At 43.9% G+C, this 22,109-nt stretch overlaps 1 protein-coding gene across 2 annotated transcripts in view; it reads left to right on the forward strand.

Moving 5' to 3' along the window:
- Positions 1-22,109, forward strand: part of SLC6A13 (solute carrier family 6 member 13) — a 58,169-nt gene that overhangs the window by 20,149 nt on the left and 15,911 nt on the right. For both annotated transcript variants that reach the window (XM_036301690.1, XM_036301691.1), the window contains 4 exons: positions 7,638-7,772; positions 12,895-13,035; positions 20,182-20,266; positions 21,146-21,278. In XM_036301690.1, the coding sequence (XP_036157583.1) occupies positions 7,638-7,772; positions 12,895-13,035; positions 20,182-20,266; positions 21,146-21,278 (494 nt within the window). The remainder of the gene's footprint in view (positions 1-7,637; positions 7,773-12,894; positions 13,036-20,181; positions 20,267-21,145; positions 21,279-22,109) is intronic.

Here is a 22,109-nt window from a genome sequence, read left to right on the forward strand (position 1 = left end):
CCTTTCTCAGAGAGGAGACCTTGGTTAAAACACATAGTGCCAAGAAGGTGAGCAAACATATTAAGAACAGTATGCCATATGTGCCAGGTCCCTTGAAACAGCAAGCATGGACCGGCTCCCGGCATTGAATCCTTTGAAACTTATTGAGATTTGTTTTGTGGCCCAGAATATGGTCGATCTTGGTAACTATTTCAGGGGTACTTGGCAATCATGCTGTTGTTGGATAGTGTTTTATAAATGTCAAGTAGGCCAAGTTGGTTGATGTGGTTTTCAAATATTTCATATTCCTATTGCTTTTCTATTTACTTGTTTCTATCAATTATTTAGAGAGAGATACTGAAATTTTGGACTTTAATTAGGAATTATTTATTTTTCCCTGTAGTTCTAGCATTTTTGCTTCATGTATTTTGAAGCTCTGTTATTAGGTACATATGCATTTAGGATTGCTATGTCTTCTTGATGAATCTACCTCTTTATCATTATGAGAAGACCTTCTTTACCTCTGGTAATAGTCTTTGCTCCAAAATCTATATTATGTTATATTAATATAAACACTCCAGCTTGCTTTTGGTGAGGATTAGCCTAGCAAATATTTTCCCACCCTTTTACTTTGAACCTATTCATGTCTTTTTAAATTTTTTTAAAATTTTTATTTTTTTAAAATTAAATCTTTATTGTTCAGATTATTACAGTTGTTCCTCTTTTTCCCCCATAGCTCCCATCCACCTGGTTCCCACCCCACCCTCTGCCCTCACCTCCCACTGTCCTCATCCATAGGTGCACTATTTTTGTTCAGTCTCTTCCCGCATCCCCCACACCCCTTTCCCCCCCAAAAATAGACAGTCCACTCCCTTTCTATGCCCCTGATTCTATTATAATCACCAGTTTATTCTGTTCATCAGATTATTTATTCACTTGATTTTTAGATTCACTTGTTGATAGATGTGTATTTGTTGTTCATAATTTGTATCTTTACCTTTTTCTTCTTCTTCCTCTTCCTCTTCTTAAAGGATACCTTTCAGCATTTCATATAATACTGGTTTGGTGGTGATGAACTCCTTTAGCTTTTCCTTATCTGTGAAGCTCTTTATCTGACCTTCAATTCTGAATGATAGCTTTGCCGGATAAAGTAATCTTGGTTGTAGGTTCTTGGTATTCATCACTTTGAATATTTCTTGCCACTCCCTTCTGGCCTGCAAAGTTTCTGTTGAGAAATCAGCTGACAGTCGTATGAGTATTCCCTTGTAGGTAACTGACTGTCTTTCTCTTGCTGCTTTTAAGATTCTCTCTTTGTCTTTTGCTCTTGGCATTTTAATTATGATGTGTCTTGGTGTGGTCCTCTTTGGATTCCTTTTGCTTGGGGTTCTCTGCGCTTCCTGGACTTGTAAGTCTATTTCTTTCACCAGGTAGGGGAAGTTTTCTGTCATTATTTCTTCAAATAGGTTTTTAATATCTTGCTCTCTCTCTTCTTTGGCACCCCTATAATTCTGATGTTGGTATGCTTGAAGCTGTCCCAGAGGCTCCTTATACTATCTTCTATTTTTGGATTCTTTTTTCATTTTGCTTTTCTGGTTGGGTGTTTTTTGCTTCTTCGCATTTCAAATCGTTGACTTGATTCTTGCAATCCTCTAGTCTGCTGTTGGGAGTCTGTATAATAGTCTTTATTTCAGTCAGTGTATGCTTAATTTCTAGTTGGTCCTTTATCACAACCTCGAGGGTCTCATTAGATTTCTTGAGGGTCTCATTAAGTTTGTCGTCAGTTTCTAGAAAGTTCTTGAAAAACCTTAAAAGTGTGGTTTTGAGTTCTATATCCAGTAGTTTGCTTTCCTCCATTTCTGTCATTTGTGTCCTGTTTCTTTGTCTCCGCATTTTTTTATGCTTCACTGTGTCGATAGAGGTGGCTTTCTTTGCTAGGTGTCCTATATGGCCCAGTGGCTCAGCCTCTCCAATTACCTGAGGTGGACACTCTTGGTGCACCCCCTTGTGGGCTTTGTGCACAGTCTTGTTGTAGTTAAGCCTTGATTGTTGTAGGTAACACTGGGAGGGAATGACCTCCAGGCTAATTGGCTGTGAGAATCAGCTGTGTCTACAGTGGGAGAACTTCTGTGCTGGAGACACCCTTCTGGGGCAAGACTTGCTTCAATGGGGCTTTGGTGCTCACTGAGTCTGCCCCCTGAGTGTGTCCTTTATGGATCCGAGGAGCTGCAGTCTGGATGGTCCCACTCGACCACCCAGCACACTGGATCCTGGATCTCTAAGGAGGTGCTAATCTAGCCTCTGCCTGAGGCTATCCAGCAGGAGCCAGCTTTGACTCAATGCAAGTTGCCCTGGGGCCTTGGACCAGCTGCAGTTTGTTAGGTAATTATCAGATTGCAAAGGGCCAGGCCTTTCATATGCAAAAGCCTCCATACAGGGCTTGGGCGGGGCGGGGCGGGGTCCCAGGGGATCAACAGAGCAGATCGAGCAGTTATGGCTGCTCTTGGTCCTGCCCTCAGAGGCCCTGCTTCTCAGTGTCCCGGCAATTGCTGCAAGCACCCCTGAGAGAAAGCTGCCCTCGAGTTCCGACCGATGCCAGAAAGTCCCTTTTCTCCCGTATGAGTCTGGGTCCCCAGATACTCGCCCAGAACTAGAGCTCAGAGCTTGAGACTCCCTCCAGATTGAAAAAGACAACCGTGTCCTTAGCCGCCAGCCCTCTCCGCATGTGCCTCTGTACCGTTGTATTTTACTCCTGCACTGCACCTCCTCTGAGTCTTGGTATGCTTTTCTCTTTCCTTCTAGTTGTAGAATTTCCACTCAGCCAGCCTTCCTGTGGTTCTGGATGTTGTCTGTTCCGTCTTTTAGTTGTATTTTTGAAGTGGTTGTGCGAGGCAGCAATCTCCAGTGTTTAGCTATGCCGCCATCTTGGTTTCTTTCCCTATTCATGTCTTACTATTTAAAATGCATTTCTCCTGCCTGGCTGATGTGGCTCAGTGGTTCAGCATGGACCTATGAACCAGGAGGCCACAATTTGATTCCCGACCAGAGCACATGCCTAGGTTGCGGGCTCAATCTCCAGTGTGGGGCATGCAGGATCCAGCAGATCAATAATTCTCTCTCATCATTGATGTTTCTATCTCTCTCCCTCCCCCTTCCTCTCTGAAATCAATAAAAATATATTTAAAAAAATGAATTTCTTCTTAGCAGCATATAGCTGAGTCTTGCTAGTTATTTATTTACTAGAGTCCTGGTGCATGGATTCATGCACTGGTGGGGTTCCTCAGCCTGGCCTGTGCCCTCTCGCAATTCGGGACCTCTCAGGGGATGTAGTAGTGCACAAAGCAGCAGGCAGCCAGGGAGGATCCTGAGCCCAGGCCAGGTGAGTGCTGTGCCTGCTCATCCTGACCCCACTGTATCTGCTGCCACTGCTGGGTAGTGCTACCATGGAGGCGGGAGAGGCTTCTGCCACCACAACTGTGCTCGCTCAGCGGTGCTCCCGCTGTGGGAGTGCACTGACCACCAGGGGGCAGCTCCTACGTTGAGCATCTGCTCCCTGGTGGTCAGTGCGCATTATAACAGCTGGTCAAACAGTCGACCAGTCGGATGGTCGACTGGTCGCTTAGGGTTTTATGTATACTGATTAACTAGAGGCCTGATGCATCAATCTGTGCACTGGTAGGGTCCCTCGGCCCCCTATGGGGAGCAGAATGAAACCGGCCCAGTGGATGCATTCATCCAGGGTGTGTTTGGCCCGTCTCCCCAGTCCCGATTGGCTGGACCCCAGCAGTAAGCTAACCTACCAGTCGGAACGTCTGCCCCCTGGTGGTCAGTGTGCATCATAGCGACCGGTCAAACTAATGGTCAGACACTTAGCATATTAGGCTTTTATTATATAGGATTTTTAAAAAACCAATCTGACAATCTCTACCACTTATTTTGGATACTTAGACTACATACATTTAAATGCACTTATCCAGCTCTGACCAGTTTGGCTTAGTGGATAGAGCATCATTCCACAGACTGAAGGGTCCCAGGTTTGATTCCACTGGCAATCAATCAGTGTCTCTCTCTCATGTCAATGTTTCTCTTTCTCCCTCCCTTCCAATTAAAAAATAAAATAAAATAAATAAAAGCAGTTATCCATATAGTTAAGTTTAAATTTTTAAACATTTTATTTTTTTCAATTACAGTTTACACTCAATAGTATTTTATTTTAGTTCCAGGTTTACAGCACAGTGGTTAAACAAATTATCAAGTGATTCCCCTGATAATTTTAGTGCACACCTGGCACCATACATAATTATTACAATATTATTGACTGCATTCCCTATGCTATGCATTGCATCTCCATAACTATTTTGTAATTACCAATTTGTTAGCTAAGTTTAAATTTATCATTTTATTATATGTTTTCTATTTGTGCTACCAGTCCTTTCTTTCCCTTTTCCTCTCTTTCTGCCTTCTTTTAGATCAGTGATTTTCAACTTTTGTCATCTCATGGCAGACATAAAGTAATTACTAAGATTCTTCAGCACACTAAAAACTATATTTTTTGCCCTGGTTTGGCTTGGTGGCTAGAGCGTTGGCCTATGGACTGAAGGGTCCTGGGTTCAATTCTGGTCTAGGGCACATGCCTGGGTTGTGAGCTCAATCCCCAGTGTGGGGCATGCAGGAGGCAGCTGATCAATGATTCTCTCTCATCATTGATGTTTCTATTTCTCTTTCGCTCTCCCTTCCTCTCTGAAAATCAATAAAAATTATTTTTTAAAAGTATATTTTTGGTTGATCTGACAAAATAAATATACTCTTGACTCATTCACATCAGATGGCTATTGTTGTCATTTTTTTATTTGACAACCTAACTGGAAAGAGGTCAGTGCCCCTGACTAAATAGTCAGGTATTGCATATTTTAAACATTCTTGTGGCACATTGGTTGAAAATTGCTATTTTAGATTAATTAGATATTTTTTATTATTCTATTGTCAACTTTCTTCCTTGTTGGCTTATTAGCTATCACTCTTTGTTGTGTTAGTTTAGTGATTGCTTTAGGTTTTGTAATATGCATCTTTAACTTATCACAGTTTACCTTCCAAAGATATACCACTTTATAAATAAGAATCTCACAATAATACACTTCCATTTCTCTCCTGACCTTTGTGCTCTTGTTATACACTTTACTTTTTCATATGTTATAAACTCCCCATTATGTTGTTATTATTTTTGTTTAATCAAATTGATTTGAATAATAGCAAAAAGTTCTTATATATTTACCTATATATAAGCATTTCTAATATTCATCATTCCTTTGTGTAGATTCATATTTCTATGTGGCATCATTTCCCACTGCCTGAAGGACTTTCTTTAACATTTCTTCTAGTGCAGATCTGCTTACTGGTGATGGAGTCTTTCTGGTTTTGCATGTCTTAGGAAGCATTTGTTTCATTTCCACTTTTGAACAGTATATTTATTGGGTATAGAATTCTAACTTGACAATTTTTTTTTCCTTTAGAGCTTTAACAAATGTGCTCCCTCATCACCACCTTCTCACTTGCATTGCTTCCAATGAGAAATAGGATGTCTTCCTTATCTTTGTTCTTCTGTGCATATGTTCTCCCACCCTTTTGGTTCCTTTTAAGATTTCTTGTTAAAAACTCTTAATCGCTGGTTTAAATAATTTGACTACAATGTCCCATGTTCACATTTCTTATTTAGGGGCTCAATGAGCTTCTTGGACCTGTGGATTTATAGTTTTCACCAAATTTGGAAAAGTTTCAACCATTATTTCTTCAAAAAAATTTTGGCCCCTCTCTTTTGTCTCCTTCAGAGCTTCAATTATAAGTATAGTAGGCTGCTTAAAGTTATCCCACAGTTCACTGACACCGGTTTGTTTGTTTTAATTCTCTTTTTCCTGTGTTTTATTTTGGACTAGAGGCCCGGTGCACGGAATTCGTGCACTGGTGGGAGGCGTGGCCTGTGGGGATTGGCCCACTGTGGGAGCGCTGTTTATCCCGGTCAGCTGAGTAGTGCTCCCACTGTGGGAGTGCACTGACCACTAGGGGGCAGCTCTTGGGTTGAGCATCTGCCCCCTGGTGGTCAGTGTGCATCATAGCAACAGGTCAACTGGTCATTCTGGTCGTTCTGCAGTTCAGTCACTGGGCTTTTATTATATAGGGTAATTTCTTCTGTGGGTCAAGTTCTGCTATGTCTAATCTCCCATTAAGCCTATCAATTGTATTTTTCTTCTTTTTAAAAAATCCTCACCTGAGGACATGTTTTTATTGATTTGAGAGAGAGAAGAAGGCAGAGGGAGATGGAAAGAGAGAAACTTCGATCAGTTGCCTCATGCATGCGCCCCCATCAGGGATCCAACCTGCAACCTGTGTATGTGCCCTAACTGGGAATAGAACCTGTGACCCTTCCGTGTACAGGATGACACACTAACCACTTAGCAACACTGACCAGGGCCATTGTATTTTTCATCTCATGCATTTTGAGGTTTATTTCTAGAAGTTTGATTTGGATCTTTCAATATCTTTATTCTCTAACTTTTTGAGCACATGGAACACCATTATAATAACTATGGTATCTTAATGTCCTCATCTACTTATTCTAACATCTGTGCAAGTCATGGGTTGGCTTCAATTGATTGATCTATCTACTAATTATGAGTGATATTTTCCTGGTAATTTTTGCTTGGATGTCAGACCTGGTGATTTTGCCTTACTGGTGCTGAGTATTTTTGTATTTCTATAAATATTCTTGAGCTTTTTTTCTGGGATCAGTGAAGTTATTTGATCCTTTGGGTTTTGCTTTTAAGATTTGTTAGGTAGAACTAGAGTCGTGCTCAATCTAGGAATAATTATGCCCACAACTGAGGAAATGCCTTCTCTTCCCAATGCCCTTGAGTCCTGAGATTATCCAGTGTGGCTGGTGGGAACAGTCACTCTTCCAAGCCCTGTGTGAGCACCATAATCTCAATCTTTTGAATGTTTTTCTCCCTTCACCTTGGGTGGTTTCCTCACACATAAGTGCTGACCAGTACTCAGCTGAAAGCTAGAAGGGGACCCTATGCAGCTATTTGGATCTCCTGCCCTGTGCAGGTCTCTCCTCTCTGGTACTCTATGAACTCCCCTGTCTACTTTGCCAGATGATAAAGGTCCCTGGTGGAGAAAATGTTAGCATTTCTAGCATCAGTAGACTTCTATCATGTAATGATTATGAAAACAAAAGCAGAAAGGGCTACTAAAGGGAAATGTAATTTCAGCCCCCTTAAAGTTCCTATTTAACTCTAAGAGCAATCATTTTCTTGAAAATAATTAAAGTCCCTGGGCTGTATTAATGCTCCTGGACATCCATCATTCAGTGAACCCCTTGTTATTGCCACAGGCTATGTGTTATTTAGGCAATAATTGATGTTGATCAGGGAGCAAAACTTGGTAGGTATAGATTGAAACTTCAAAGTGAAAAAAAGGGACTGATTAGATTCTAGATAACTTGGTGACTCTAGATCTCTGCTATGGTTCCAGACGCCCCCTGCAGTGTTTCATGACCCCCTACCCTGGGATTCTGATGGGCAGTATCGGGTGGAAACTGGAAAAGATGAATGTGGACCATCAGGAGGCTAGTGCTAGGTAATGGACAGCCTGTTTCCCACCCACAGGTGCTTTTTTCATCCCCTACCTCATCTTCCTTTTCACCTGTGGCATTCCTATCTTCCTTTTGGAGACAGCGCTGGGCCAGTACACTAGCCAAGGAGGCATCACAGCTTGGAGGAAGATCTGCCCCATCTTTGAAGGTGAGTAGCTGTGTTCTGATTCCGGGGTATCTGCATTGGGGATAATAAACGTATTTGAAATGACTGAGTGGTTTAGCAGCCATGCTGATTGAGATAAGTTTCTGTGTGTTATGTTAAATCCTCCATTTATGGGTCCAGTACTGAGCTATGGAGATGATAGTGCCGGAAGCCGGTCCATCCTTGCTGCTTGACACAGTCGCTGCAGGAAAGAAACATCTGCACAGCATATGTTTCAAGGGACCTGGCGTATATAGCATACTGTTCTTAATATGTTTGCTCCCCTTAGCGCTGTGTGTTTTAACCAAGGTCACCTCTCCGAGAAAGGTTGTTTCCCCAGGTAGGAATTTTTCCCTGAAGTCAGGGAGGGGATGAAACTCCTTAACTAAGTGCCAGGCGGGTAGTTAATCACTACAAACAATCATGCTTAAGCTACATAATCTTTACTCCCTGGAATGGAGATAAGAAACGCCCTAACCTTTGTAATAGAAATTATCAGGATTAAAATCAACTGGGATAAATACGGATGTAACAAGACAATAAACACCAGAACTTCGCTGGAGATCCAGACCAGAACTTGGCTGGAGATCCTGGCTAGAGATCCTGGCTAGGCTGCTGATCAACTGAACGCTGTCTCTGTGTCATTCCTTCTTCGCCGACTCCGTCCACACCTTTGGGGACCCCTGGACCTGCTGGGGTTGGACTCCGGCATCTGGTGCCCGAACAGGGACCCCTAGGTAAGCGCCCCACTCTCGGGATGGATAGGACTCCACCGTAGGAGAGGGTGGATAGTCTTCGCCGACTCCGTCCACACCTTTGGGAACTCCTGGAACAGGATTCCCCTAGGTAAGCCCCCCCCCATTGAGAACCCCCACACTTGGGACGGATAGGACTCCACCAGGGTACTGCAGACCCCCCTATAGAGGATAAGTAGGGTAAGAAGGTGGATAGTACAGAACTTAGATTGAGAAGATGTGCCATACTGAGTCCAAAGAAAGAAGACTCTGTATTGATTCTTAGATTGAGAAGATGTGCCATACTGAGTCCAAAGAAAGAAGACTCTGTATTGATCTTTAGATTAAGAAGATGTGCCATATTGAGTCTAAAGAAAAAAGACTCTGTATTGATTTTTAACACATATGCTTGCTAGCAGAGGAATTAAGGTTACTCCCAGTCAGACAGAACGTTTTATACAAGAAGTATGTCCATGCTTTTCTGAGGAAGGAAAGGTAAATGTAAAGGCATGGGAGAAGGTAGGCCCAAGGAGCCTTATCCTTAACCCCACTGCAGCCTTTCCACCCCGGGAAAGTGCAGGATTGGCAAGCTCTCCCTGGGGTGATAGATCAGGACTCAGGTAATAGCGGAAAGCGCCAATCCTACTCTTAAAATGGATACAAGAGAGCATTTCGGGTTTTTCTTTTTAATGCCTGCTTTTAAAAAATAAAAAAGGGGGAATTTGCCGGGAGCCGGTCCATCCTTGCTGTTTCAAGGGACCTGGCATATATGGCATATTGTTCTTAATATGTTTGCTCACCTTCTTGGCACTATGTGTTTTAACCAAGGTCTCCTCTCTGAGAAAGGTTGTTTCCCCAGGTAGGGATTTTCCCCTGAAGTTAGGGAGGGAATAAAACCTCTTAACTAAGTGCCAGGTGGGTAATTAATCACTTTAACTACGAACAATTGTGCTTAAGCTACATAATCTTTACTCCCTGGAATGAAGATAAGAAACGCCCTAACCTTTGTAATAGAGATTGATAGGATTGAATCAACTGGTATAAATACAGATGCAACAAGACAGCAAGACCCAGAACTTAGAAGACAGAACCAAGAGACACAGAACCTAGGCACAGAACCTACACAGAACGTTCTCTAGAGACAGAAGAACTTCACTGGAGAGAACATGGCAAAAGATCCTGGACAGAAACTGGCCTCAGAACCTAGAGACAGAACCTAGCGAGAGAACATGGCAAAAGATCCTGGACTGAACCTGACTACAGAAATTGGCAAGAGAACCTGACTAGAACCTGGTGACTGAACCTGGCTGGAGAACCTGGACAGAACCTGGCTGGGGAACCTAGCAAGAGAACATGGACACAGAACCTGGCTGGAGATCCTAACCAGAACCTCACTGGAGATCCTGACCAGAACGTGGCTAGAGAACCTTGCTATGATGATCATCTGAACGCCCTCTCCGTGTCATTCCTTCTTCACTAACTCCGTCCACACCTTTGGGGACCCCTGGACCTGCTGGGGTTGGACCCCGGCACGATAGTGATGAGGATGGGATAAAGGCTTTAGGTTAAATAAGTAGAGTGCAAAGCTATTTTAGTTATATATTTTAAATATATACTAGTATATATGACAATTATTTTATATCTTCAAAATATATGTAATCAATTATAAAACATTTTAAAAGAGAATTTTAAATAGGAAGATATAATAAGTCTACCATCTTGACACAACAGCTATTTAAAATTTAGGGTGTTTTATTTCAATATTTCTTTTTATGTAGTATTTTCATAAGTTTCTATTTTGAAATAATTATATATTCACAGAAAGTTGCAAGAATATAGTACAGAAAGGTTGTCTGTACACTTCATGCAGTTTTCCTCAATGGTAACATCTATCTACACTAATAAAAGAGAAACATGCAGATAGGTGTCACTCCGCTACACTCACCAGCCAATCAGAGCAACTATGCAAATTAACCCAACAAAGATGGCGGTTAATTTGCATATGCAGGAACAGAGCGAAGACTGAAGGCTTCGGCTGAGTGAAGATTGAAGACTGAAGACTGAAGACTGAAGAGGCTTGGCTTCTCCACTGCGGCTGCAGCAGAGAAGCCAAGCCTTGCTGCGGCCACAGCGGAGAAGCCAAGCCTCGCTGTGGCTGGACCAAAGACCTGGGTCCCAGGTGCCGGAGGAAAACTGGTGCCAGCAGCCAGGGGAAGGAAGGCCTATTGCACGTATCTTTGTGCAACGAGCTTCTAGTATATATATAAAAGCATAAGTGACCATTTGACTGTTTGACCGTTCAACCAGTAGCTATGATGTGCACTGACCACCAGGGGGCAGATGCTCAACACACAGGCATGGAAACATGGAACAGACTGATGAATCTCAGAAAGAAGGGGGAAGGGGGAAGGGGGGATCTTATATGCATACTAGAAGCCTGGTGCACGGATTCGTGCACCAGTGGGGTCCCTTGGCCTGGCCTGTGAGGATCAGGCTGGGTCCCTCAGCCTGGCCTGTGCCCTCTCACAATCCGGGACCCCTCGGGGGATGTCGGACTCTGGTTTCTGCCTGGTCCCCACAGGCCAGGCCGAGGGACCCCACTGGTGCACGAATCCATGCACTAGGCCTCTAGTGTTGCATAACTATAGAACAATATCACAAACTGGAAATTGACATTGGTACTATCCACAGACCTTATTCAGATTTCACCAGTTTTCTTTGCACTCATTTGTATAATTCTCTGTAATCTTATCACTCTGGTGTGCAGCTTTGTGTAACCACCACGACAATCAAGATACAGAACTATTCTATTGCCACAAAGATCTGTTGTGCTCCTCCTCTATAGTCACATTACCCCACCCGCCCTGCCCCCAACCTCAAGCAACCACTAATTTGCTCTCACTAATTTGAGAATGTTGTATAGATGGAAACATACAAAATATAACCTCTTGAGACTGGCTTTTTCACTCAGCATGATGCCCTTGAGATTCATCTAGCTTGTTCTTTTATCAATAGTTCATTCTTTTTCATTGTTGAGTAGTATTCCATGGTATGGATATAACACAGTTTAACCATTCACCCATTGAAGAATATTTGGATTTTTTCCAGTTTGGGGGGGTGGGTATTTATTTTTGTCTACATAGAGTTTACATATCTATTAACATGGAATACACACAGTTTATAGCTCTGTTTTACATTCAGTTTATTTTCTATTTTATATACAACATTTAATGATTCTATAAACTTTCAGCAAGTAGATATATTGTAATTTACTTAACAGTTCTTTGTTTTGGGCTTTTTCTTATTTTCAATTACTTATAAAATTGTTAAGTTCTGCTATCATGTGTATTTGTTGACATAGATTTCTCCCACCCCCTTTTTGGGGAATTATTTCTTTGGCATAAATTTGCAGGATTAGGATCACTGGATCAAATGGACGATCAAACTGATGTCTCTTAATCTGGCTTATTAAATTGTCCTGTGGAAGTGTTATACTGATTTACAGTGTGGATAAACATGAGTAAGCATCTTTCCCCTCTATTTTTAATAACTCTGAATTATGTGTGGTTCCCAAACTCCTCCACATATTGGAACCACCTGTGGACCTTCAAAACATCCTGTACCACACCCCCAGATTATGATTTAATTTGTCTGGGGTCTGGTCCAGGCTTTGGAATTTTTAAAGTATCTCCAGGTAATTCTAATATGCAGACAAGTTTGGAAATTATTGAGCTATATCATTTGTAAAAAATTTCACCCGGGCTGTAGTTGCAGAATGGTACCTCAGTCTTGTTTGATTTTGCACACCTGCAATTATTAGGGAGGATCTATTTGTATTTTCTCCTATGAAAATTATCTGTTCCTGCTCTTAACAGATGCTTTTATATTTCAGAAATATATCAGACTAATTCTGGGGAACATTAACTATTGGAATGTTGGAGTTAGTCTACACATTTACAAAATAACCTTGACTTGGTGAACTTTCAGAACCTAATAGAGATGTCAGTGCCCAGGAAGCCAAGGCAGGGCAGCAGAGTCGGTAGAAAGGTCCCTTTCTGACCAGGGCTGTTGGAGCGAGCAGCACACTCCTGCCTGCTGGGGAGGGAGAGGAGAGCTGGGAGCCACGGCTCCAGCATTTCTTCTTCTTCTTTTTGTTTCTTTATTGATTAAGGTATTACAAATGTGTCCTTACCCCCTCCCCTTTAATCCCCCCCCACTCCCATTCATGCCCTCACCCCCCTGGTGTCTGTGTCCATTGGTTATGCTTATATTCAGCACGTCTTGTTTTAGGACACCGACAGTGGAGCCCAAACCCTCTGCTAAGCAGCGGTGGGCAGTGTGTGAGAAATCTGTCCACTATCCCTGGCTCAATTCTGCCCCTTTCCCTTCAGGCATCGGCTATGCCTCCCAGATGATCCTCATCCTCCTCAATGCCTACTACATCATTGTCTTGGCCTGGGCCCTCTTCTACCTCTTTAGCAGCTTCACCATCGACCTTCCCTGGGGAAGCTGCCGCCATGAGTGGAATACAGGTAAGGTCATCTCCAAATCCATTTCCTCCCGCTGCTCTGCCACATGAACCAGGAATGAGACTGTCCCCTTATTCCAGGCAACCCAATTCCCAGCCATAATTTGGGACTCACTAGAAATCTGGGAAGTGAATACCAAAGATAAGAGTGAGATTTCACCAGCATCAGAGGCCAAATGTATTCAATTAATGTATTATGAATTCATGTATTCAAATAGAACTATTTATGTAGTTTAGCTACTAGTATTTATTTATTCCAGTTTGAAATATTGTTAGCTTGGTATCTGTATATATTGTTTGTACATTTTCTTGTTTCTCATGCCTTCTCTCTGATACTGTTTTAGGTCTTTCCAACTCGCAATTCACCTGGCTTTAACCAGGGAAGGAGCTGTTTTGTATGTCATCAATATAATTTATAATAGCAATTAATTTTCTCTTGTGCCTGCAAGACTACAAGAGCCACCTGTGGCATTAGAACTACTAAGTCTAATGAATTGAAAGTAATGAAAACTTAAAAATACCTAGGGTAGTGCTAGCCAAAAGAACTTTGTGATGAGGTACTGTCTGGAATGGTAGCCAGCATGTGATTATCGAGTACTTGAAATGTGGCTCATGTATGTGAAGAACTGAATTTTTAAAATGTTTATTTAACTTTAATCATTTAAATGTAAAGAGCCACTTATGGCTAGGGGCTGCCCTTTGGCTAGTGCAGATGAAGAGCTTACTGGACGTGTCCTGTTTGGGTCTCAGCATCTCGTCTTGCACTCATTGCCCAGATACCTCTCAGGGCCTGTCAGTGGGGCCCTAGCTGTGCTCCTATTAATTTTTCTGGTTCAGGTAAATTACTCAGCTCTGAACTGGAGTTTGAATCAGTTATTAGCCAGGGAGGTGCATTTCTGCAATGGTTAGCATCGTGTTCAAGGCCCCTCTTGCCCTCAAACCTTATGCTCCCTTTTCAGGTATTCCCTTGCCGAGCTCTGCCACCACCTCCATTCCACTAATTTTGAGTGAAAAGTCAAATCTTGGAGGTACTTCCCCTGCCACCCTCAGGTGCATTAGGTTCTTGGCAGTACCTGCACTGACCCCTGGCCCTGCTGTGGCTCCTACACGCTTTTCATCTGTTTGTTGGTCTGGTTTTCCCAAAGGTCAGCAAGAGCTTGAAGGCAGAAAAGATGACTTTATCTCTATGGCCTTTGTGCCTATCACAGTGCTAGCTACATTACAAGCACTAAAAATATTTGCTGAATGAATCAAGTTTTAAAAATATGTTATATTCTAATATTTTCTTTTCTTTTTTTAATTTTTTTAATTAAATCTTTATTGTTCAGATTATTACATTTGTTCCTCTTTTTCCCCCTCATAATTCCCCTCCTCCCAGTTCCCACCCCACCCTCAGCCCTCACTCCCCACCCACTGTCCTCATCCATAGGTGCACGATTTTTGTCCAGTCTCTTCCCGCATCCCCCACACCCCTTCCCCCCTCAAGAATAGTCAGTCCATTCCCTTTCTATGTCCCTGATTCTATTATAATCAACAGTTCATTCTGTTCATCAGATTATTTATTCACTTGATTTTTAGATTCACTTGTTGATAGATGTGTATTTGTTGTTCATAATTTGTATCTTTACCTTTTTCTTCTTCTTCCTCTTCCTCTTCTTAAAGGATACCTTTCAGCATTTCATATAATACTGGTTTGGTAGTGATGAACTCCTTTAGCTTTTCCTTATCTGTGAAGCTCTTTATCTGACCTTCAATTCTGAATGATAGCTTTGCTGGATAAAGTAATCTTGGTTGTAGGTTCTTGGTATTCATCACTTTGAATATTTCTTGCCACTCCCTTCTGGCCTGCAAAGTTTCTGTTGAGAAATCAGCTGACAGTCGTATGAGTATTCCCTTGTAGGTAACAGTTTCTTTCTCTTGCTGCTTTTAAGATTCTCTCTTTGTCTTTTGCTCTTGGCATTTTAATTATGATGTGTCTTGGTGTGGTCCTCTTTGGATTCCTTTTGTTTGGGGTTCTCTGCGCTTCCTGGACTTGTAAGTCTATTTCTTTCACCAGGTAGGGGAAGTTTTCTGTCATTATTTCTTCAAATAGGTTTTCAATATCTTGCTCTCGCTCATCTTCTGGCACCCCTATAATTCTGATGTTGGTATGCTTGAAGCTGTCCCAGAGGCTCCTTACACTATCTTCTATTTTTGGATTCTTTTTTCATTTTGCTTTTCCAGTTGGGTGTTTTTTGCTTCTTCACATTTCAAATCTTTGACTTGATTCTTGCAATCCTCTAGTCTGCTGTTGGGAGTCTGTATAATATTCTTTATTTCAGTCAGTGTATGCTTAATTTCTAGTTGGTCCTTTATCACAACCTTGAGGGTCTCATTAGATTTCTTGAGGATCTCACTACATTTATTGGCGGTTTCTAGAAAGTTCTTGAAAAACCTTAAAAGTGTGGTTTTGAACTCTATATCCAGTAGTTTGCTTTCCTCCATTTCTGTCATTTGTGTCCTGTTTCTTTGTCTTGGCATGTTTTATGCTTCCCTGTGTTGATACAGTGGTTTTCTGTGCTAAGTGTCCTCTAGGGCCTAGTGGCTCAGCCTCCCCAATTACCTGAGGTAGACAGTCTTGGTGCACCCCCTTGTGGGCTTTGTGCACAGTCTTGTTGTAGTTAAGCCTTGATTGTTGTAGGTAACACTGGGAGGATTTGACCTCCAGGCCAATTGGCTGTGAGAATCAGCTGTGTCTGCAGTGGGAGAACTTCTGTGCTGAAGACACCCTTATGGAGCATGACTTGCTTCAGTGGGGCTTTGGTGCTCACTGAGTCTGCCCCCTGAGTGTGTCCCTTATGGATCTGCGGAGTTATAATTGGATGGTCCCACTCTGACCACTGGGTACACTGGCTCTTGGATCTAAGGAGGTGCTAAGCTAGCCTCTGTCTGAGGCTACACTGCAGAAGCCAGCTGTAAAGCAATGCAAGTTGCCCTGGGGCCTTGGGAAGCTGCAGTTTGTTAAGTAATTTTCAGATTACAAAGGGCCAGGCCTTTCATATGCAAAAGCCTCCATGCACGGCTTGGGTGGGGCGGAGCCCCAGGGGATCAACAGGGCGGGCAGAGCGAGCAGTATGGCTGCTCTCAGTCCTGTCCTCAGAGGCCCCGCTTCTCAGTGTCCCAGCAATCGCTTCAAGTACCTCCGAGAGAAAGCTGCCCTCGAGTTCACAGTCCCGTTTCTCCCGTATGAGTCTGGTTCCCCAGAGACTCGCTGCTGGGGTCTAACCCCAGCAGGTCCAGGGGTCCCCAAAGGTGTGGACGGAGTCGGCGAAGAAGGAATGACACAGAGACAGTGTTCAGTTGATCAGCAGCCTAGCCAGGATCTCCAGCCAAGTTCTGGTCTGGATCTCCAGCGAAGTTCTGGTTCGGATCTCCAGAGAGGTTCTGCTTAGGATCTCCAGCCAGGTTCTGTGTCCGTGTTCTCTTGCTAGGTTCCCCAGGTTCTCCAGCCAGGTTCTGTAGCCATGTTCCCTCGCTAGGTTCTCCAGCCAGGTTCTGTCCAGGTTCTCCAGCCAGGTTCAGTCACTAGGTTCTAGTCAAGTTCTCTTGCCAATTTCTGTAGTCAGGTTCAGTCCAGGATCTTTTGCCATGTTCTCTCGCTAGGTTCTGTCTCTAGGTTCTGAGGCCAGTTTCTGTCCAGGATCTTTTGCCATGTTCTCTCCAGCAAAGTTCTTCTGTCTCTAGAGAACGTTCTGTGTAGGTTCTGTGCCTAGGTTCTGTCTCTCTTAGTTCTGTGTTCTAAGCTCTGTATTCTAAGTTCTGTGTTCTAAGTTCTGGGTCTTGCTGTCTTGTTGCATCTGTATTTATACCAGTTGATTCAATCCTATCAATCTCTATTACAAAGGTTAGGGCGATTCTTATCTCCATTCCAGGGAGTAAAGATTATGTAGCTTAAGCATGATTGTTCGTAGTTAAAGTGATTAATTACCCACCTGGCACTAGTTAAGAGGTTTTATTCCCTCCCTAACTTCAGGGGAAAATCCCTACCTGGGGAAACAACCTTTCTCAGAGACCTTGGTTAAAACACATAGTGCCAAGAAGGTGAGCAAACATATTAAGAACAGTATGCCATATATGCCAGGTCCCTTGAAACAGCAAGCATGGACCGGCTCCCGGCAAATTCCCCCTTTTTTATTTTTTAAAAGCGGGCATTAAAAAAAAAACAAAAAAAAAACCCAAATGCTCTCTTGTATCCATTTTAAGAGTAGGATTGGCGCTTTCCGCTATTACCTGAGTCCTGATCTATCACCCCAGGGAGAGCTTGCCAATCCTGCACTTTCCCAGGGTGGAAAGGCTGCAGTGGGGTTAAGGATAAGGCTCCTTGGGCCTACCTTCTCCCATGCCATTACATTTACCTTTCCTTCCTCAGAAAAGCATGGACATACTTCTTGTATAAAACGTTCTGTCTGACTGGGAGTAACCTTAATTCCTCTGCTAGCAAGCGTATATGTTAAAAGATCAATACAGAGTCTTTTTTCTTTAGACTCAGTATGGCACATCTTCTTAATCTAAAGATCAATACAGAGTCTTCTTTTCTTTGGACTCAGTATGGCACATCTTCTCAATCTAAGGATCAATACAGAGTCTTCTTTCTTTGGACTCAGTATGGCACATCTTCTCAATCTAAGTTCTGTACTATCCACCTTCTTACCCTACTTATCCTCTATAGGGGGGTCTGTAGCACCCTGGTGGAGTCCTATCCGTCCCGAGTGTGGGGGTTTTCAATGGGGGGGGGGCTTACTTAGGGGAATCCTGTTCCAGGAGTTCCCAAAGGTGTGGACGGAGTCGGTGAAGACTATCCACCCTCTTCCTACAGTGGAGTCCGATCCGTCCTGAGTGTGGGGCACTTACCTAGGGGTCCCTGTTCGGGTGCCAACTCGCCTGGAACTGGAGCTCAGAGCCTGAGACTCCTTCCCGATTGAAAAAGACAATCGTGACCTCAGCCGCCAGCCCTCTCTGTATGCACCTCCGTACCTTTGTTTTTTACTCCTGCACCGCACCTCCTCTGAGTCTTGGTATGCTTTTCTCTTTCCTTCTAGTTGTAGAATTTCCACTCAGCCAGCCTTCCTGTGGTTCTGGATGTTGTCCATTCCGTCTTTTAGCTGTATTTTTGAAGTGGTTGTGCGAGGCAGCAATCTCCGGTGTTTACCTATGCCGCCATTTCTAATATTTTCTTTATGTGATATATTTTCCCTCCCTCCCTCCCTTCCTCTCTCCTTTCTTTCCTCCCTCCCTCCTTCCCTCATTCCCTCCTTCCTTCCCTCCTTCCCTCCCTCCTATCTTCCTGCCTGCCTTCTTTCCTTCCTCCCTTCCATCTATGTGCACTGAAATACCCTTGACAATCAGCTTGTCAGATGGTGACTTTATCCAGATCTCAGTGGAGTTCCTCTTGTAAAATTGTGTGACTCTTTGGTGGCCTAGGACTTTTGCTTTAGGCCTGCCTTTAGATTGATTGGGGGTGGGGTCTCTCTGAGACAATTCTGAGGCAAATGCAACACCCAAGTCTCTTGCTCCCTGACATTTTGGATGTTTCTCCTAGCGAGTCTGGTTTTACTCGGAGCTGGGCATCTTGAATATTGCAGGATGGCCTGTCCTGCATGGTAAAATGCCTGGTGTGCTGAAGCTTTGAGGAAAGTGACATGTCTAGTGAAAACAGTGCCGACTGGCATTGCTATCCAACAGATATTATTGAGCTCCAACTCTGTTCTAAGAACCGAGGATGTGGTAACATATAAAAACGAAGATCCCTGCCTGCATGGAATTGTCATCCTAGTGACAGAAGACAGACAGACCATACACAAAATAAATGAGAAATAATAGTTATCATGTGAGAAGGCCTGTGGAGAAAAATAAAACAGGGAGGAGGTTTTAGGAATTTTAGGGGTGGGGGTGTAATTTTAAATGGGTCATCAGTGAAGGCTTTACGGAGAAGATGACAGGAGTAATGCTCCAAGGAGGATGGGGAGTGAGCCACTGAGACAACAGGAGACAGACAGGAGATGGCAAGGACTCCCTGTCAAAGGCCCTGGGGCACCAGTGCCAATAGCACCCAGGGAGCAACAGGGGTGGTGTAGCTGGGGCAGGTGAGTAGTAGCAGTGGGAGGTGAGGCCAGAGGTTATGGATAGATTAAATAGGGCCTTGGAGGTGATTATAGGGGTTTGGCTTTTTTCTCTGAGTGGAATAGGAAACCTGTTGGAGAGTTTTGAACTGGGGCATGACATAAAACATGACTTACATTTTAACAGTGTCACTCTGACTGCTGTATGGAGATTTGATTAGGGAGGCAAGAGTACAGGCTGGAGTGGGGAGGCATGAGATGGTGGTGACCTGCGGCAGGGTGGTGGCAGTGGTGATAATGAGAAAGGTCAGATTCTAGGTATTTTGAAGATAGAACATACACAGCTCATTGGGCTGGATTCTAGCCCTCAGTCACTTACAAGCTAAGACAGGCCATTTCTAAGCAGACTCCCTTTCTTCATGTGTACGATAGGAAAACACTATCTGTCTTAATATTTTTGAAGATTACTGTACTTATAAAATAGAAAAAATATCGTAGACATGCTTTGTGAAACTCCAAAATTATGGACAAATAACTAAGAGCTACTGCTTATTGAGTACTTTACTGACATGTTTTCATTTGATTCCCTGTTGGTCCTACAAAGGGATGTTCTCATGTCATTTGGGAGATGAGGGATGTGAGGCTTGGAGAGAGGGCCAGGGTTCCAGCCAGAGCTTTTTTGCACCTGTCCCCGTGCTCTTTAGCGACTTGGATGCGTAACGTCCCTAGAAGCCTTCTTAGTATTCTTCAAAGGTTATGACTTTACACACAACACTTACCTGGGAGTATTTGTGTACTTTGAAGTGTGTCTTTCCTGATGCCATCTGATCACGCTTCAGTAAGAATATGCACCCAAACATTTAGAAACTGACAAGTAAAAGCATGTGGGAGAGGGTGGCGTGGGCTTGTCGAGGTTACGTGCTTAAGGATGTTTCGTATAGACAAGTTCAGCCCAGTTCCTTCCAGATACCTCACTTCCATTCTCCTGAAATTTCACCCCAAATACTGGTTAATGATTCTTCTCTGCTTCCTTCCCTGGGACCCCTGAGTAGAACACTGTGTGGAGTTCCAGAGGACCAATGGCTCCCTGAATGTGACCTCTGAGAATGCCACCTCTCCTGTCATCGAGTTCTGGGAGTAAGTGAGGCCCGTCTTTTATCCCCCACTGCGGGCTGTGTGTTTGGAAGAAGGTCACGGGGGTGGGCTCAGCCAGTAGTGACTCCCAATGGACTACAAGGCAAGATTTTCTATCTCCTTTGTTGGTGGCCCTGTCACGTCAGCGGCTTTTTTCTGTTGTGTCCATATTTGTGGTTAGTGCAGAACAGGTTTCAGAGATGAGAATTTTACAGCTCTCCTGCCTTTCCTCTCCCACATGTCCACCCCCCTGTTAGCTAGTGCACACCCACGTGTGTCCACACCCGTAACTACCCTCCTCTCTTCAGCTGCATGTGCATTGTCTCTTAACTTCCCTTCCCCAATACTGACATTCATCTAGGGCAGCGGTTCTCAACCTGTGGGTCGCGACCCCTTTGGCGGTCGAACGACCCTTTCACAGGGGTCGCCTAAGACCATCCTGCATATCAGATATTTACATTACGATTTATAACAGTAGCAACATTACAGTTATGAAGTAACAACGAAAATAATTTTATGGTTGGGTCACAACATGAGGAACTGTATTTAAAGGGCCAGAAGGTGGAGAACCACTGATAGGGCATAATTCCTCCTATCAAAACATCCTGTAACCCTGGTTGAGAAAATGTGTTTGCACCTCCTTCTCCCGGTTAAATTGGTACTCAGCCTCCCAGAGCAAACTTACCTGGAAGCAGTTTATATTTGCCTCACTTTCTATCTACCCCCATCTCTGGGCAAAGGAGAGCCTCATGGATTCAGGTGACAAGAGCTGACAAGCCTTTGGACAAGAGCTGGGAGGCATGGCTCCACTGCCTGAGATGCAAGGGCCACGAAATGGAGGCTGGCAGCAAAGTGGAGCCTGGCTCAACCTTCTCTCCCCAGGAGGCGGGTCCTGAAGATCTCTGATGGCATCCAGCACCTGGGGGCCCTGCGCTGGGAACTAGCCATATGCCTCTTGCTTGCCTGGGTCATCTGCTACTTCTGCATCTGGAAGGGGGTCAAGTCCACGGGCAAGGTCCGTGTTAGAGAGCTCCTGGCCCTCCCATCCCAGGACTCCCTGCCTTCACTGGGGTTTCAGTTACCCAAGAGTTTCCTAAGTTGTAGCTTAGTCAGGGATGGGAGGGAATGACCCAACCAAGGTTTGTATGTCTTGCCCTTTGATTCTATGCCTCTCCTGAGTTCAATCCCAAATCCTTCTGCTCTTTGGGGAAATTAAATGGAAGAGAGAGAGGGTGGGTGGGTGGGGAAGGACACTTCCAGAAGAATTTGACCTTGGAATATACCACAGTCTACGGCCATACCACCCTGAACGCGCCCGATCTCGTCTGATCTCGGAAGCTAAGCAGGGTCGGGCCTGGTTAGTACTTGGATGGGAATATACCACATATGCAGGTTTATTGCAAATAGAACATAGTTCATGGCTCCCTAGCTCAACATTTCTTTGGAAAAGGAATTCCAATAAGATCATTAGTCTCAACATGATTCCAAATCAACCTGAGAAGCTGGGGAAACTATTTGCCCTAGGGTGTGTAGGAATTAGAAGGGCATTCTGAGTTCTCCAGACTCCTGCCTTGGAGGCCTCTGAGAAGGCATTCTTCCTAATCTGGTTGCACTAAGCTTGTAAGCTCTGTGAGGACAGGGATCATGTGTTACAGATCTTTTCATACCTGACATCCCTCGACATAATTCCAACATGCCCGTTGGGAGAATGCCTAAGTTCACTCAGGCACTCAACAAATATTTATTGGGTATGTGTTGAGGGTGGGTGAGTGCTTTAGGCAGGAGAGGGGAACGGAGAGGTTTGGGCTCACAGTTAGGGGAGGTGGAGAGGTTTGGGCTCACAGTT

The sequence above is a fragment of the Myotis myotis genome, unplaced genomic scaffold (genome assembly GCF_014108235.1).
Source record: "Myotis myotis isolate mMyoMyo1 unplaced genomic scaffold, mMyoMyo1.p scaffold_m19_p_3, whole genome shotgun sequence".
NCBI classification, from domain to species: Eukaryota; Metazoa; Chordata; class Mammalia; order Chiroptera; family Vespertilionidae; genus Myotis; species Myotis myotis.